We start from the raw sequence: 18,101 nt of genomic DNA, 5'->3' as shown, positions 1-18,101 counted from the left end.
CTAACAGTTTAAAATAGTGAAAAAACGGATTAAAATGTATTTGATCTATATAAATATACTATGTCATTACACATGTGACATAATAAATAATTAGCATCGAGTTACACACACATACTTTGAATTCTGTTTAACTGTATAATTTACTTTTGTATTTATTTCAAGTATTCGGTATTGTCACAAACGTATATTATATATATATATATATATATATATATATATATATATATATATTTAGAATAAAGTCATAAATGTTTTATTTGTTTTACATTTCAATATCTTTGGTTATAATTTTGCAAGATCTTTGGTTAGAGCGCAGACGCTTGTTGCAGTTTAATTGCTTCGCAGATCTGGCCAGATCAAGCTTTGTTAAGTGTAGTGATTTTAGATTGCCTTTAGCAAATTTTTTTCTATATTTTTCGTTTGAAAAGTTGACTATATGGATGAGTTGTCATGCAATAATTCTAAGTGCTCGTCAAGGTTATCGAACTCTGCCTGGGTTAAGTTTTTTAATTTTTTTGGATTCTAATTACTCAACTGCCTATTTAATTTATTTATTTTAGAAAATTGTATCGCACGATTTGTCTATTTTATAATATATTTGCGGATGACTCACATAATTATAATAGAATATACTTTTTATGGTTTATAAATGTCCAGTCAAAAGTTATTTTATAACTATTATTTAAGCAAAGTAAGTTATGTTAATCTTACTTAATAATACAATATTTTATTTTGGTTTTTATTTTGTCTGATTGCACATAAATAAAATTATAAAAAATAGTGTGAATCTGGCGTGCAAGAAGAGAGAATAAACTTTAGTAAACAACAATTAAATAGCATAGATATAAAAGGAGACAAAAGTTATGTTAGAAGTATGAGTTGATTGAACAGCAACAGTTCATTAATGAAGGAATTATTAAAATTAAACTAGTTGGTTTTTTAAATGGCTTATTATTATTATAATATCAGTTAGTTGGCTGATTGAATAAAATGTGTCATTGAATAAGTAAATGAGGGAATAATTAAAAAATGATTATTCATCTGTTTTTATTTATTTATTTTATATATTCATTTATTTTTATATAAATAATTGAATGATTTCATTTTTTAAATGATATATTTATATTCATTTCAGGTTACTTCATGTTTTCGTAAGTTTTTGATCACACATTTCTGAACAGAAAATTTTTACAAAAGTTTATTAATCTTATTTCAGATGTTTTCTGTAATGAATGTGCTGTGAGAGAATTTAATGAAGTTAATCATTGTCCTATTTGTTAGTATTATTTCATTGTAATGAGCTAGCTTTGTTTTATCATCCACAAATATTTTTCAAAGGTAAAACTGTGTTCTGTGACAAAAATGATGTAAAATGTTTGGATGTCCAGCCATCAGATAAAATGAAATTGGTTAATACAACTTCAACCTGATAAATTATACACTTAATTAATAATAATCAATGACATACAATTAGTATTGTTAATTTTTTAAAGATGGCCCTAATTGGTCTAAAGCCGGAAATACTCATGGAAATGTTTCAGCATGGTTTATCATTTTGGACTTATCAAATTATGCAAAGAATTAGTTTCTTAGAAAATTATATTAGTTCCAGTAAAGAACAAAAAATTCAAATTGAGCAATTTTGTAAAAAAATAACTAGCAATGCTGAAGCATCTGTTTTAGGTTAACTTGTTTGATTTACTTTTTTTTAAATAATTCCATACATTGAATGCTTTTGATTTCTTTTGTTGATAAAAAGATAAATTAATATTTTTTGTTTTAACTAAAGGTATGAAGCAGCAAATAGAAAGTAAGAATTTATTCCATTTCGTTTTTTTAAAATTTGATAGCTGTTAAAAATTCAGGTTTGAAAAAAGAACTTGAAGAATCAAAAAGCAAAATAGCAGAAATGAATGATAAACTATTGGAAAAAAATAGATATATTCATAAGCTACAAGTAACTAATAGAAAAATAATTTGAAATTTATACTAAAATTGTTTCTTATATGTATTTAGAACATGTATGAGGTTTCCAGGCGACAAGCAATTTATAAAAAATCTGTGGATGATAAAAATATTCCATTAATTCCAAGACTGGCTAATACAAACGAATTTAATTTTCCTCTGAAAGGTGCCTTTGTTTGTCAAATTTATTTGAGCAATTAAATTTTGAATTCTTCGACAACAGGGTCTTTCAATCAGTTGGATAATCAGCCAATCGGCAACGAGCGTACATCTCCAACTTTGTTCCATTTTTCGAATTTATCAATCGGTTCAAGTCATCAAGAAACAACTCATCTTCCACTTCCTAAACAAAAGCTTTTCTAAAACATTTTTATTTACAAGTTGATTAATTTTTTCAAAATGTTGATAACCCATATGGAATTGAGATGTATTAAATTATGTAAATACGAAATTTCGCTTTAATTTATTTTGTAATTTATTAAAAACGAAGTTGAGTAATAGTGTCACGCAAATTTTATCTAATGAATATTAGGCACGACTTAATTGCCAATTGTTTGTGAATGCGTTCGTTCGTTTGAGGTGTTCTTATTTCAAACAATAATCGTTGCGTAATGACGATCAAATTAGTGTCGTGCGCTAACAACTCGTGCAGTAGGTGGACTTAAAAGTGACCAACCAATGGTGTTGGATCGCGCATTTTGATTGGCGTTTGATCCCGTATGCTTAAGCTTGCCGTCTCAGCTATCTTCGTGTTTGTTTTAGTTGCTTTATTTAAATAATTCGATTATGTTACATGTTTTGAAAATTTCGTTGCTTGAATGTGTCGATTTGTAATTTTCATAAACGCGGCATTGGTCCATTTTCAGTTTTGTTGTAATGTCCGGAAAAATATTGTCGGTCCAAAATTCGACAAGTAATATCAGTTCTGATTCTGATGGCAGTGGTAGTGAAGAAGAATCGCTAGGTCCTATCTGCGGCGATAGACTTGAAAGCACGTTTTGTAATGCGTCGCCGAAATCGGAAATTCTACAGACAATGCATCCAAATACCTGGTCAGATCAAGACTCTGAAATGACAGTGCCCTTCACTAGGCTTTCGTATCAGTCAAAAGATACCAAATCCAATAGCACACAATTATCCGAACTCAAAAATTTTGAGAGTACAATTTTTTCACTAGAACAAATCGATTGCATTTGCTCTGCGTTGATTCAAAAGCAAGATTATTCCACGTTGGATCAATTTTTACAAAGTCATTGTGAAAATGTTGAAAACTCTTGTAAGCAAATGGAAACCAGTCTAGAAGATTCATCATCCAATGTTTGGAAAAACGTCAGTGAAGAGGTTTTAAAAGCAAAGGCTACACTGGCATATCACCAGCAACATTTTAGAAAATTATTTGAAATTCTCACTTGTAAAACTTTCCACCATTCTAGTCATAATTATTTACAACACTTATGGTACCAAGCACATTATGCCGAAGCCCAGAGAATTCGTGGGCGACCATTAGGGGCAGTAGATAAATATCGATTAAGAAAAAAGTATCCTTTGCCAAAAACAATTTGGGATGGCGAAGAAACAGTGTATTGTTTTAAAGAAAAGTCGAGACATACTTTGAAGGTAAGTTTTAAAAATAACAGGTATCCAAGTCTCGAAGAAAAAAAATTTTTAACGAAAAAGACCGGATTAACGCTAACACAGGTTTGCTGTGCATTTTTCATTTTTTGATTTTTCACTTTTTATTATTTATTTTACAAATGTTTATAAACTTCGAAGGTGAGCAATTGGTTCAAAAATCGTAGACAGAGAAACAAAACATGCTTGTATCCGCGACAACCCCACTCGTCCTCGCGAATCATCACATCGTCTGACTCAGTTGCAAATTCCTTGCTTGATCATTCTTCCAGTAATTCTATGGACACTTATTACAATGTTGGCAATGAAAAAGAAGCAATTACATCGCAAACGGAACAACACCGCGAATATGACAGCAGTAGTTATTGTCGTTCAACGCTTATTAACTACCAGTCGGAAAGGCAAACCGATAGTTTGAACAGTTGTAATGGCACTCTTGAAAATAGGTATTCTCAAAGCTTAGTTCAATTTTTCACCTTGTTAAATTTTGGTTAATAAATAATTTGCTGATGCATAAACAATTACCATTCTTATTAGAATTTTAATAATGTTTAAATGATGTTTTAATTAAGCACATTTGTGTGCATATGTCAATTTGTAGTATAGGTTGTTTAAACTTTGTTAGCCTATTTTTAAGTTGTATATGTCTAAGCTCGTTTAAAGTTTGATAAGGCTCGTTAATTCACTTAAAATTTGCTATTCATGCGCATATTATTAAATGTGAAAACATGATCCGTGATTTGAAAAAATATAATTAAGAACGTAAAATTTGTTTGGTTGATGTTTTGAAATTCACATAATTAAGGTTAACGGATAATGTAATGAAATGTTTATTTTAATATAAGACAATAATGACAGCGTTCACCATAACACCTTAGCACGATGTTGCGAGCGTTATTGGGTTACTTCATCAAACGTATAAATTAAAGGGAGCACATCGCAACATTGTCGGCAAAATGTTTTCATGTTTCAAATTTCTACATAAAAAGATGTGTGAAATCTGTTGTGTGTACTGTACGTGTTACAGTAGGCGCATCTTCAGTTCAGTACTGCATTGAAGTTTCGTGTTGCTTTCACGATTGGCTTTAATGCATTTATATTTACAATTAATTAATATTTTTGTTAATAATATTATTTTACATTCATTGTTATTAGTTTGTTTATTAACTTGTTTATCTGTTTAATTATTCAAAATTTTTTGTAACTTTTTGTTTTAACACATTTTTTCACATTTATGTTATGTTAATAAAATCTTAAGCATTAGTTTTGAAAATCTTTGTTGATATTCAACAGACAACATCCCGGCAACAAGAATGAATGTAACGACGACGTGGTTTGTGATGCAAATGACTACGAAACTTTTGAAAACAATCGCACAGAAGCCATTCACATTTCTACAAATCAAAACTTTAATCAAAAACATTATGAAACTTCATCTTCATCATCGTCATCAGCGAATATTGTCGATAGCAATTCTTTAAAATTTGTACAATATCGTTGTGCCACTGAAGATGACATGAAGAGAATTCAAGACAAACAGTGCTATTCTCAAGGACGATCTTATTTTTCAGCATCTGATAAACAAACTTATCCTGTTAGTCATGTTCACCTTTCCGAGGACAATCTCATGCCCGGTGAATTTGATTCCAATGTGCTTCTTCAGACACCATTTCATAAAGACGGTTCGATTAGGTTTGCATCAATACCTCAGCAACAATCCCATCACATGGAACGACAACACTTCAGTCAACAAGGCGATCAACAGTTTGGTTTATTTCGTTCTGTATTTTCTCATTATTCTTTTCAGCATGGCTGCAAGCAAACCTCCATTGCAGAACCCGTTTATTCATATTCTCCACAACCCTATTTGTATTACCATCAGCAACACAAGTCCAATAACACAGAAAAACAACAACAGCAACAACAACAAACAAACTTCAAGAATGATTTTGTAGATGAAAATCAGGCTTCAAAACGATCCGATTACTCGCTCGCTGCTTTCAATAATTATAATCTGATTTACAAAGATGTTAATAATATTTTCGAGGGTTACCCAAAATAGTATTTAATAACCATGAAAATAAAGTACGTTACAAATTGTAGTCATATGTTTTTAGTTTTTTGATGTGTGAAGCTTTCTTTAAATGTTGTGTTTTAATTTAAGATTACGATTATTTAAAATTTAGATTGAACGAAACGAGAGACATTGACAAACATTAACAAAACTGTATGAATATATTTCTCAATTACTGTAAATTAATGACGGCCCGAATTTGAATTACACAATAGCTCACAGACAACGTAAAGAAAAAATTTTATATAATGTTTATAGTAAAATAGCCTAATACAATTTTGTTACCTTTTTTGATTTTGTTTTTAAGATGTATGAATCTTATAATTTTCAATAATAATTTTATTAGTCTGAAATGTGAAGCAACATTTCTCTTATCTGTCAAATTCTTCAAATGCCGCGTTTCATCATAGCATCATCATATATGACCTTTGAGCATAGATAACAATTTTTTTTATATTGTAGAAGTCACTTTATTTGAAATCGGTCAGTCTAAACAATAGAGTAGTTAAAATTCGTCGTATATTGTTCTGTGTTTGTACTAATTATTGCGATAAATCAAAATGCTTTTTTCGGTATATATATATATATATATATATATATATATATATATATACGCACCCTTATTTAGTTAACTATCGCCAAACGTGCTGTGATTTTCATCAATAATATATATATATATATATATATATATATATATATATAAAAGCAACCAACAAGGGTTTATGCATCCATGGAAATAGTGAATGTTGACAAACACGAACACGATCTCTGCCTTTGTAAACCGAGCCTATACGCACTCTTCTTATATAGGAAGCAGGAGAATCGAATCAAACTAGATAGAATCACTAAACTACTCATTAATAACGGATATAAAAATTCCATGATCCAGAAAATAATAGAACGCAAAGAACAAAAAATCAGCAGCAACAACAACAACAATGCAACATACTGTAATAACTAAAATAACAAAATAATATATTATAAGATCCACATGTCAACCGCTTTTGAACAGGATGAAAAATCATGGAAAGAATCATAAAAAATAACGTCCAGCAACCAACGAAAACGATAGTATTAATCTACGAATATACTACTTCAACCAAAGAACGTCATCTCTTGTGATGAAAAATAACTGCTTTAGTAAACCAGAATTGATAATGGATCATAGCCATCTAAAATATTTGTTGAAATGTAATATTAAGGAGTGTGGGCACCATAATTCGGAATATATTGGTATAACGACGACCAAGCTTTGAAAAGACTCACGATGCACGTACAAACTGGCGTTATAAAGAATCACATGAAAGAGAAACACAAAACTAAAATTATTAGATAAATCTTGGACCACAATGTTGAAATCTTACATTACAATAACAACCATTATCAATGCTCATAGAACAAAAACGTCCGATAATAAATATTCAACAACGTGCAATTGGAATCCTTCCTATTAATAAATTTAGAAACAGAGGAATCATCGATAATGATGACACGTAAAAGTGTCACATTGAGCGAAGTTGAAGATTGTAAAACTAATTAAATGAGCGTTAACTATTCGCTTTGATCAAACAAGGAATCAAAAAAGTAAAGTAGAGACACAGTATATAATATATATATTTGAGAATCAATTCGAACACCGAAGATGGCATAGGAATACCGAAAAAAGCTTTTTTGTTCTGTCATCCATAAAATAAACACAATTTTTTGGTTTTGAACTCAAGAAACTTGTAAATGATTTACAATCAACCATTAGAAAAATCAAAAAGTTTAACAGGAAGTTAACTAACGCAGCAATTACTAGAGAAATACTAAACAATAATACAAAGATACTGTATTGCAATAGAAATATAGAAATACTTTTCAACTTAAAATTGCAGAAGCCTTTTACATAAACAAAGACAACCCTGTAACAGAAAGCGGTAACGTTACTACTGGTAAAAAATTACTTATAAAGATGAATAATGGATCAACGCAAAGTGAATTATTAGAGCCAATAAAGTAGGAACGCAAAGTGAATTTTTGGAGCCAATAAAGTAGGAACACACAGATGTAAGTTGATAACATACTACGGTGAAAATGGCAAAGGATTGCAGAAAAAAGCTTTTTCGTAAAAATGTAAAAAAGTAGTTAAAAACTTTGTTTTCTATATAGATAAATTTAAAATGAGGATAAAAATACGAACGAAATATTGAAAAATTGAACCAGAAACTAATCAAAGCTAAAAATACAATGATATTTCTTAACAATTGTATCTACGGCAGTCTTAACAGTCTTAATCCCAGTCTTAATATATATATATATATATATATATATATATATATATATATATGCATATATATGCATATATATATGCATATATATATGCATATATATATATGCATATATATATATATATATGCAATTTTTGCAATGTCCATTTGTTTTCTTGGTTAGTAATTTTCTTCCAAATAGCCGGATGTAAATGATTATAAGAAAATTAAATGGCGACTCTAATGCTGAATATTTATGTTTTCCGGTTATCAAAATTTAAAAAGTAAATTAAATTTTTGAAAGATGACAATATTAAAAATTTTCTTGAAAATTTTTCAGAAATATATATAATCTTTTTTTAAGTTATTACGATCCAGAAAAAGTGAAATGTAAAAGCTGAGATTGATATTTAATTGAATAAAAAATAAATTCATAAAAAACAAAAATAAAAAGACGCTTGTCCGTATTTATGAGGTTTGCAGCTGAATCACTCAAAAATTCATCTCAGGAGACTAGCATCTATTCATTAACTCATCGGAGCGTAAAATGAACGACTGCAACAACAAGCAAATAATTTCTTCCTCTCCTTCAGGCTTTTCCATTTAAACACGTGAAGATGATGGAGCTGATTTATTGTGTTAGTGACCGTGAGTTAGTTCACAACTTTGTTCTAAGTATGTGCGTGAATGAAGTCTGACCAGTAAAGAAATATTTAAACGTTTACATGTTATAGATATTTGTTAGGATTCGCTATTTTTTAAATTGATAGAAAATATAGAATGTCCATTTAGTGCTCCTTTTTATTGTAATTATCAAAAAATTCTGATTATCAATATCATTATTATTATTATCATCCTCATACCATCATCATCGCCATCCTTCCATCGTTGGACTAATGTTGTGAAAACAACGCATGTATGTGATTGAATAATGACAGGTACTACACTTTCAATAGATTGCCGTGTAATTATAGGCTCCGTGTGTCCGAGTGAGACGTTTGTGCGTGCCAGATTGAATGAATGGGCCAGCGATATTTGTTCATGAAAAAAATAAATTTACTTTATAGCATTTAGTAAAAATGCGCTTTCTAAGACCTCTTCCATAAGTCAAATCATTTATATTTTTATAGTCAATAAAAATGTTTGTATTTAGAAATTAAATATCTCGAACAACTCAGTCACACAAAACGTTTTAGAAAGCGGCAAAGGCAATATTTATGCTGCTATTGTACAAAAGGTGCGTCAAATTTCTTTGCAAGATTAAAGTTTTCTGTCTATTTAAAATATCCAACGTACAAGTTTAAGTTGAAAAAGATTTTTAAATCGTTTTGGTAGAAATTATTTTAACTAACAAAATTTATAAGTTTTAACATTTATTTTTCCGGACACTGCAATAAGTTTTTCAACGATTCTATTTTATAGTTTGGTTTAAATAATTATAAATTTATTTAGTGGATAACTTGAAATGGAAACCGGATTAGTTTTTGTAGAAAAAATCTTTCCTAGAGAAATAAAATTTATAGATAGTTTTTCAGAAAAAAATGAAAGTGACTATGAAAAAAAATGTGTTGACGAAATTATTAATATTAAAGATGTTTGCGCTGCTGAAAATATGAATGATTTAAGCGATAAACAATTCAGGAATACTGAAGAAAATGCTAAACAATTCAAAAGTGCTGAAAAAAATGTTACTTTTGAGATGGATAGAGCTACTATGAATTGTTTTCAAACACCTTCACTTCGTATTTTGCCATCGTCCTTCAGGATGGAACTTAAAAAGTCGAAAAGTTGTGATGATCTTCCGGTCGTTAAAAACAATATAAAAAAAATTAAAATTGTTGAGAAGATTACTGAAGAGGAAAAAATTAATGAAAAAATGGTGTACGAAGATATAGCTGAAGTGAAACAAAATGTTGCAAATTTTCACGCTGACGAAACATGTGAAGTCGTTAAAAAATATGATTTTTCGCTAAATGATGTTGTAAAAGATCACCCGAAAATAACTGGAAATGGAGATTTGCACAATAAAATTTCATGTTCAGTTGACATTAAAACACTGACTTCTTTGAACGCGGAAGAGAAAATAACGAACTTGGTTGAGGAATTCAAATCTAACCACATACCTTCCATTCCCAAGTCGTACGATGACACGAATAAATTAAAAAATATTAAAATGCCACAAATCATTAAAATTCACGATTCAGATGGCAAAATTTTAAATACCGAGAAATTAGATTCTACCTTCTATCCTAAGTACGAACGAATCTATTCAAAACCAGCAACTGATGTTGAAGGCTTTGACGGTATAAGAATGCAACGAATTATTGATGAACCAACATCTTATTGGTCATTCCAGATTTCAATGTGTTACGACAAGAAGTTGTATTGCTTTTCTCATCCTTTCAACTGGGTTCGCATAATGGGTGAGATCAATGTTGTTGAAAACAAACACAAAGTTTTGTCACGGAAATTTCCTATCATTAATTTTTCCATAAAAACGCCTATACTGTTCAAAGATCGTGGATTTCACCGTCCTAATTATGAAAACTTTCCTTCATATATGAGTCAACATCAAACAGCGGTCGTGTCTAACTCCGATATAAACACAAATACGACGGAACAAAAGGCAAACGAAAAAATTGAAGAACATAAAATTTTTTCAGAAACAACATGCGAAGATAATTCTAACAAAAAGAAAATCACTGAAAACGAAAAATTCATTGACGATAACGGTCACAAAACTAATTTTAATGTTGATAAAAATAATAATCACGTAGAAAACTGTAATTTTGATCAAAAAATGAAATGTAATTCGATCAACACTAATGTCGATGGCGATGTAAACAATAAAGGTAATATCCACGTCAGAGTGCCAAACAGCGAGCCGTATCATCGTCTTTGGCTATGCATGGCCGATTCTTTCTGTCATAAATCATTCGATAATGGCTCGGATAACTTCACGCTGATATTATTCATTTTGCCCAATCCATCGTACACATATTTTAACGGAAGAACCTCAAGAAACGGATGGACATTTGCAACCGTGGTTGTCCCGTCTCTTAAGTACGGCGTTCACAATACCAGTCATTACGTTCAAGATATTTATTTCCCTTCGATGAAACGCAAACTAAACAAATATTCAATTCCGCCTCAGAGCTGGAAATGTTTTCACTTTCAAATCTTGTGGGAGTCTCACACTAAGAAAAGGTTTGCTGCGTGGAACGTCATTTTGGAATTTATAGATCCCTTCGAGAAAAAAATTTTCACGAACGGTCAAGTCGGGTGGGAAGCAAAAATGCTCTTCTCTTCACACAGATTTCACTTCAGCAACGAACTTAACGGAAACTTTTTTATTCCTCGTCCGAAGTTTGTGAAGGAAAGTATAAAAGATGCCATGGACGATTTTGTGACAGTGCAGGACATAATTCTGCCCGCAGCTGCTCCATTGAACCAAGAAAATATTAAAATACCGAGCGTAGGATACACAATAAAACTGCCTGTGTCAAAAATGATGGTTAGATGATGTTCGAACATTATTTGAACTTTTTAATTCATAATATTTAAAAAAAAACATATTTTATAGTTTTATCTTGTTTTGACGTGATTACATTGTGCAACGATTTTAATATTTAAAAAGATTTTATGTGATCCAATGAACTTTAACATTAGTTAAACAACTTAATAAAGTTCTTATTTTATATACCTTGACATGTAACTCACGTATTTTTTGAAAAAACGTGTGACTTCGTAAAATTAAATTTAATAAAATAATATTTCCAGTTTCCACGGTATTGTTTTTTTTATAAAATCTAAAAATTAAAAACTTAATTGAAAATATTTCTACATTAAGCTTTAAGCTTTTTTATTCAGTCGTTGCGTGCACATGCTAGCATCAACGCTTCTATTCTTACGCACCTGCTTATTGTGATCTGTGCGAGGTTATTCCGATTGCGTATTTTAAAAGAACGCGTTGGGTTAGGACTTTATTCTGAAGGAAATATGTTGTTATTCCAAAAAAAGTATTGCAAAAAATAGAAAACTCATCAGAATCGCACAAACTTCAAATTCTTTCATCAAACTATAAACTCTAAAAATGTGTTTCGGTGATCACACAGTTTTTGTATGTCGGCAAATGCATGCATCTGAAAATGAACACACACACACCACACACACAAACATACGTGCACACGTTTCTCATAGTGGACCAGATCTTAAAGAGTTTTGCAGACTTTCTTTATGCTCAAATGATGTTAAAAAAATCGTTCTTGGTTCGCCTACAAAATCGCTTTCATGCAACCTTGTTCCAACAAGAATTTTCAATTTGTACGTTGTCTTTTCATCCCGTTTTTAGCATTTTTATATTAATCTGTGTTTGAGCACTGGTCGTTTCTCTAAGCCAATAAAGCAGAAATGGTACTACTAATTATCGTCCAATTTCAAATCTTTTGTTTTTGTCAAAAATTATTAAAAGTGTTGTCCGCAAGCATATATATATATAGAATATATATATACTCTCTCTATATATGTCTCCAAACAACTTTTGAACCGTTTTGTTAAGTTTGACTGATTGCCGGCTCATTTGTCTTTTCAACCGTGACAGCTCTGATCCACGTGATATCTGAACTATTTGCAACTATGGATGCTCAGAAAGTTTCACTATTGGTTCTATTGGATATGAGCACAGCCTTCGACTGCGTCGTTCAATCTTCGCTGATTGAAAAGTTATAAAAGGTCAGTTTTGTGTTTCTGGGGTAGTTGCGACGTAGTTTGAATCGTATTTGCTTGGTTGGACGGACTCTCTTCAACGGTACATTGTCTGATGTTGAGGTGCTTTCATCTGGTGTCTCTCAAGGCTCTGTTCTGGACCTCTGTTGTGTTTGCTCTACGCAGCTTATATTTTCAACATCATCAATAAGTTTAAGTAATATTTAAATTTAAATACCACTTTTTAACTGACGATGTTTAAATCATTTCTCCCATTTGTTGTAAAACAATGACATTTGAGCTAACAGATTCGTCTGCTGTGTTAAAGATTTATACAAATGGATGATAAACTTAAGCTAAACACGAATAAAGATTTAAATAAATAGATGATAGACTTAAACTTTTTCTAGCTGGAACTTGGCAGGAACTGCAAAGGATTAGTGATAATTTTATTGACATACGTGGATAAGTTATCGAGTTTTGCTTACCTGTCAATAATGAGCCAACTAGTCAATTCAGTATCGAGCAGCTAAGATTGTTACTGGTGGATTGAAGTTTGACCATGTTAGTCATAGTCTATTGAACCCGCATTGGCTGACTGTTATGCGAAGAATCAAATTCAAAATTGTCATCATGGTATTAAAATGTTTGAACGGTCTTAGTCCAGTTTACCTGTCTGACAAGTGTTTGCATAAGATCGAACCTGTTCCACATCCTCAGTAACGCTCAGATTTCAAAGATTTTCTATTGGTGCCAAAAACATAAGTAGTTAAAGGAAACAGGAACATTCCCATTGCTGGTCCAACAGTTTGGAATAATTTACCACGCCACCTTCGTCAGCCTGGATTAACTCTTCAACAATTCCGTAAAGAACTAAAAACTCATCTTTTCATGAATTAAACCACACGATTTAAACAGCGCTTTGAGAAGTTTTAAAGAGCGCGATCAATCAATCAATCAATCAATGCCTTTGAGAAATAACCTGTTAATTAAAGAGCGCGATAAACTCTTAAATAATTATAATGTTTATATTACTTTATTGAATTTGATTTTTATGTTGATAAAATATTCTTTAAATTCAAAAAAATATTCTTCATAACTTTTGGTATGAAAATTAATAACCAACCTTGTTAAAACCGCTATTTACCACATCACAAAATGCTTCAAATAGCACGTATGCATTTATTGGGACGCCTAAAAGACAAAGTCTACGCTATGAAACTTATAGTATTCACTGGATTGAGAGAAACCATTGAACATGAATGCGCCAAAATATTGAGATCATTTTTTCGTTGTGAAATGTAGCTGCTAAGCGTTGTCAAATTCATATTATAATTTAAAATATATAAAACTATTTACAAGTATCAATTTGCTGTTATTTTTTGTCATTGTTCAAAACAGTATAGTTGAAATATTAACTGTTTCACAATGTATTGAAATGAATTTGTATTGACAACAGTGTCTGAATCAAAATAGGCGTCTGTTTAACTCTAAAAAACCAAATAAAGTTGGATAAATTTTTTTGAAATAAAAAAAAATTAGGATAAACGCCAACTTTAGAATTGTTATAATGTGTATATACTTTTTTTGGAGCACTTATATATATATATATATATATATATATATATAAAGCATACATATATATATATATATTAAATATATATATATATATATATTAAAAATTATATACTTTGAATTTTTATATATCCCAGTAAATTGATGAATTCATTCATTCAGCCAAAATAAAACACAAGTTAACAATTAATTAAAAGACTAGTAACTAATTTAGTTAACATGATTGGTGACCATTAATTGAAACAGATTAACTTTTCCTATCGGACAATCATCATTCGCACCAAAACGTCTTGCATGATTTATGCTAATTTTCATTATCAACCTGGAAGTATGCATTTACATATTGCAAAACAATCCAATATATTTAATTCAGTCCTTTTAATCATTAGCACAAAATATGACAGGTGTGGGCTTATCCGTAAGGGCGTGTAATTTTATTCCCAATATATAAATAGAACAAGAGTATAAAGAAATTAATATTAAAGCATGATTATTTATTGAATGAGAGTGGCTGTATGACTGATAAGAAAAAGTAATGAATGCTTAGGGAAAATAAATTAGAGTTCAACCCCTTACGTCAAATAAAAAATATGGCTCTCAATAAATAACACATCATTCAGCGGGCAGTCAGTCATAAAACAGATATTTACAATGGAAACTAATTTAAAAAAGAAAATATAACACTCAGTTAAAACATCTCAAACACACATGCATTTAGGATATTAAGCAACGTTTTGCAAATGTTTGTAAAAACTGTCATAACAAAACATGTGTATACAAAACAGATTTCATTTGAATATATTTCTATTGTAACAGACCTAGCTAAATTACACAAAAGTTAAATAAATTTTTAATTAAAACTATTGACATCTTTTGACAGAGTTGCAAATGGACACAAATGAATTAAAAAAATTTTCTGAAATATTAAGCTGCCGAATATAACGACCCCTTTGTTAATATAATGTCTGAAAATGGCTCAGATTGCTTAACGTCAATCGTTTGAGTTTTTTTAAGAACCAATAATGAATAGAATTTTGAAGCGACTTGTTTGCGGTTACATTTTGAGACTGTTTCTTTGAAACTGACATGTTCCTTTCTGTTGAGAAGTCGTTTCAATGTGCTCAACATTTGCTGAGATCTTTTGTTCCAACGTCGTTCTTCGGCTTCTTCAGTGGCTTCTTCATCGACCTGCATAAACATTTCAATAACTTCATCAACATCACCCTCACTACTGTACGCCATCGTCACAAACTTTAAAAAAATATAGCAGACATTGATCATTCTCACAGTCAGCATTATTTATTTATCTTACTTATTTTTATTGTCAATTATTATTGTGAAATTATATTTTCAGCAATGGAAGATGAAGTTTCTAATTTTTTACTACTTTTGAAAAATAAAATTGATAATGAATTTATTAAAACTACTTGACATAACACCAAACTCAAATTGGTTTTATATACAGATAGAATAAATGCAAATGAGTTGACCCCTTCAAGCAAGCCATCGTCATCAACATCATCAGCTTGTTGATCGTTATCATCATCACTAATGTGTGATGGATCTTTTTCAGGTTCGTTGTTGTCAACATGATTTGCATAATCGTAATCATCATTGTCATCATTATCGTAATCATAAGCACCAGCGATATCATTATCAAAATTATCGATAGTATTGTTGTCCTCATTTGCGGTGTTGTGGCTAGTTTCAAGAGAGGTGACATTAGCAGTTGGGTCATCATCTTTAAGGTGGGTTCTTGATGAAACCGTAGTGTCGTCAAACTGAATCAATGTTCTATTTGCACTGAGTAAGCTGTCAACGTGGTTGAAGTTGCCATTGTAAATATGAGGCAGTGATGACATCGATCGAAGTTTTGCTGGCGGTGATTCATCTGCTATTTGCTGATCATCTGTTGGCGTTGCTGTTGTAATTGTTGTTTCAGCTGTCGTTGAAGTGGTTGTCGTTATTGATGACGACGACGATGATGATGCAGTGGATGGAATGAGATGCTTCTTAACGGCAAACACCAAGCGAGGCATACCATCTGTTCAATACATTTTTGCAAAATTTCAATTTAAACAGTAAAATTTAATTTAATTAAAATGTATACAAGATGCTACAGTCAAAATAACTGTTTAACTATATTTAATTATCACAACCAATCGAAATAAAATATGAACCATATTAACATCAAATCTTCGATTCATGGCAATACCATCTAAAAAAAGATAAATTACCAAATAAAATGTTGAAAATTTTTCAATTAAATGATTGACAGCAGCAACACTAACCAGCTCCAATGGTATTCCTAACTTCAATTTCTTCTGATCTTTTCAACTCTGGTGTCTGATCACTCAGCTGATGTTGTTGTGGTTGTTGTTGGTGGTTGTGATGTTGCTTCTCATGTGCTGCTGTGTCATGAAACTTTTCCACTGCTTGTTTCATTAGCAGATTTGAAGAAAACATCTGCCGTTTTGGTAGATTATTCAGTTAAAATTGCATACATTTGTACAGTGTTTAAGGACATATCATCATTATTAATTATCCTATTATGTTATTTATGATAGTTAACAGTAAAATTAAAATTTAATTAATTTTATTAGGATTAATATTAACGTTTATATTTGGTCAGTTCAATGAACCTTGAAAAGTTTTTTTGAGAGAATTGTCCTGCCAGGAAAAATGGTCAGCTTTTCAACACCCCCGGTCTCTTTCCAGTGCATGAGTTTTTTAGTAGGGGGAGCAAGATCAAGAGTTGTAATGATGTCTGAAGTGTCTGACAGTTGCATCTTCATTGTCTCACTTGCTATTGCTTTCTGCTCGTCCACTACCAACTTTCTCTTCTTTCTGTATTTTCTTTCATGGCCTAATTTGACAGTTTGGCATGTTGCATACAAAAATGGTTAAAGGAAAATAAAAAATAAGAATATACAATGCCAAACAATGGTAACAGAGGAACAACAACGGTAACATAGAAACAACTACAGCAAAATAGAAACAACAGTAACATAGAAAAAACAATAATAACTTAGAATTAAAAATGATGACATAGAAACGACAAAATTAGTATCATAGAAACAAGAACAGTAACATAGAAACTAGGAAAACATAGAAACAGCAGTATCAAAATAATATTTAAGGGTGAAATAAATAACCAGACGACAAGATTTACCTATTGATATGACGTCGATTGGTTTGAGAGTGAATGTTTCTGGTTGGTTGTTAGCTTGATCAGCAAGTGAACTGAAATGGTTTGAAAGTGGAGGCTCCATATCAAGTTGTGGCATTGCTGGGTCCATTGTGTAGTCACCATTCATCTCTGGAAGGTCAATGGATTGATGAACACGCAACTGGTCCTCATCTTATCAAAGATTGTTTTTGTATTTATTAATATAATTCTATAGCCATACAATTAATAAAGGAAAACGTCATCACATCACATTAATAACATATTAAATTATTCAGCAGTTTAGTTTCAATCAATCAATCAATCTTCGTTTTTCGTCCAGAGACTCGGTTTCCCGAGGTAGGACGTTGTTCTCTTTGCCATCAACGTTTTGCGCCAAATTAGACGATCAGTTGTATCCATTTCATTTAAATTTAGAGCTTTCATGTCTTGCTCGATTGTTTGCGACCAGGACTTCTTTGTACGGCTTTTGGGACGTGTGCCAGGTACTTCAACATCTGCAAGAGAAGTTATGGCACTGTTTGTACTTCGTTTGACATGACCAAACCACCGCAGACGGTGTTGCCGGCATTCGTCCTTTATATCATCTAAACCAGCACGGCGCAGGATTTCGGTAGATTTGATGTGGTCCTTCAGACTAATTCGTTGCATCCATCGGAGCATTTTCATGTCGGTTCGTTGAAGTTGTTGTTCCAGTTTGTTTGTCATTGGCCAT

General features: G+C 31.0%; 4 protein-coding genes across 4 annotated transcripts; 2 read left to right on the top strand and 2 right to left on the bottom strand.

Annotated features, from left to right (window-relative positions):
* Nucleotides 1–3,132: 3,132 nt before the first annotated feature.
* Nucleotides 3,133–3,777, top strand: HELRODRAFT_143898 (hypothetical protein; the record flags this gene model as incomplete). Its single annotated transcript, XM_009013434.1, has 3 exons — nucleotides 3,133–3,220; nucleotides 3,269–3,663; nucleotides 3,739–3,777. Coding segments are annotated over 3 exons (522 nt in total), but the record flags the coding sequence as incomplete, so codon positions are not given.
* A 5,456-nt stretch (nucleotides 3,778–9,233) lies between these two features.
* Nucleotides 9,234–11,702, top strand: HELRODRAFT_190310 (hypothetical protein). Its single transcript, XM_009013433.1, has one exon. It carries the CDS (start codon nucleotides 9,386–9,388, stop codon nucleotides 11,441–11,443), a length of 2,058 nt encoding a protein of 685 aa, XP_009011681.1. The 5' UTR covers nucleotides 9,234–9,385; the 3' UTR covers nucleotides 11,444–11,702.
* Nucleotides 11,703–15,123: 3,421 nt separating this feature from the next.
* Nucleotides 15,124–15,441, bottom strand: HELRODRAFT_167684 (hypothetical protein; the record flags this gene model as incomplete). Its single annotated transcript, XM_009013432.1, has 1 exon — nucleotides 15,124–15,441. One exon carries the CDS (start codon nucleotides 15,439–15,441, stop codon nucleotides 15,124–15,126), a length of 318 nt encoding a protein of 105 aa, XP_009011680.1.
* Nucleotides 15,442–16,832: 1,391 nt separating this feature from the next.
* Nucleotides 16,833–17,471, bottom strand: HELRODRAFT_72889 (hypothetical protein; the record flags this gene model as incomplete). Its single annotated transcript, XM_009013431.1, has 2 exons — nucleotides 16,833–17,065; nucleotides 17,372–17,471. 2 exons carry the CDS (start codon nucleotides 17,469–17,471, stop codon nucleotides 16,833–16,835), a joined length of 333 nt encoding a protein of 110 aa, XP_009011679.1.
* Nucleotides 17,472–18,101: the final 630 nt, after the last annotated feature.

The sequence above is a fragment of the Helobdella robusta genome, assembly GCF_000326865.2.
Source record: "Helobdella robusta unplaced genomic scaffold HELROscaffold_12, whole genome shotgun sequence".
Classification (NCBI taxonomy): Eukaryota; Metazoa; Annelida; class Clitellata; order Rhynchobdellida; family Glossiphoniidae; genus Helobdella; species Helobdella robusta.
The sequence above is the reverse complement of the archived record's forward strand: the minus strand, read 5'-3'. Positions and strand labels throughout refer to the sequence as shown.

What these genes read in the sequence shown, in the direction of transcription:
- HELRODRAFT_190310 (XM_009013433.1), top strand. Translation starts at nt 9,386, where the DNA reads ATGGAAACCGGATTAGTTTTTGTAGAAAAAATCTTTCCTAGAGAAATA.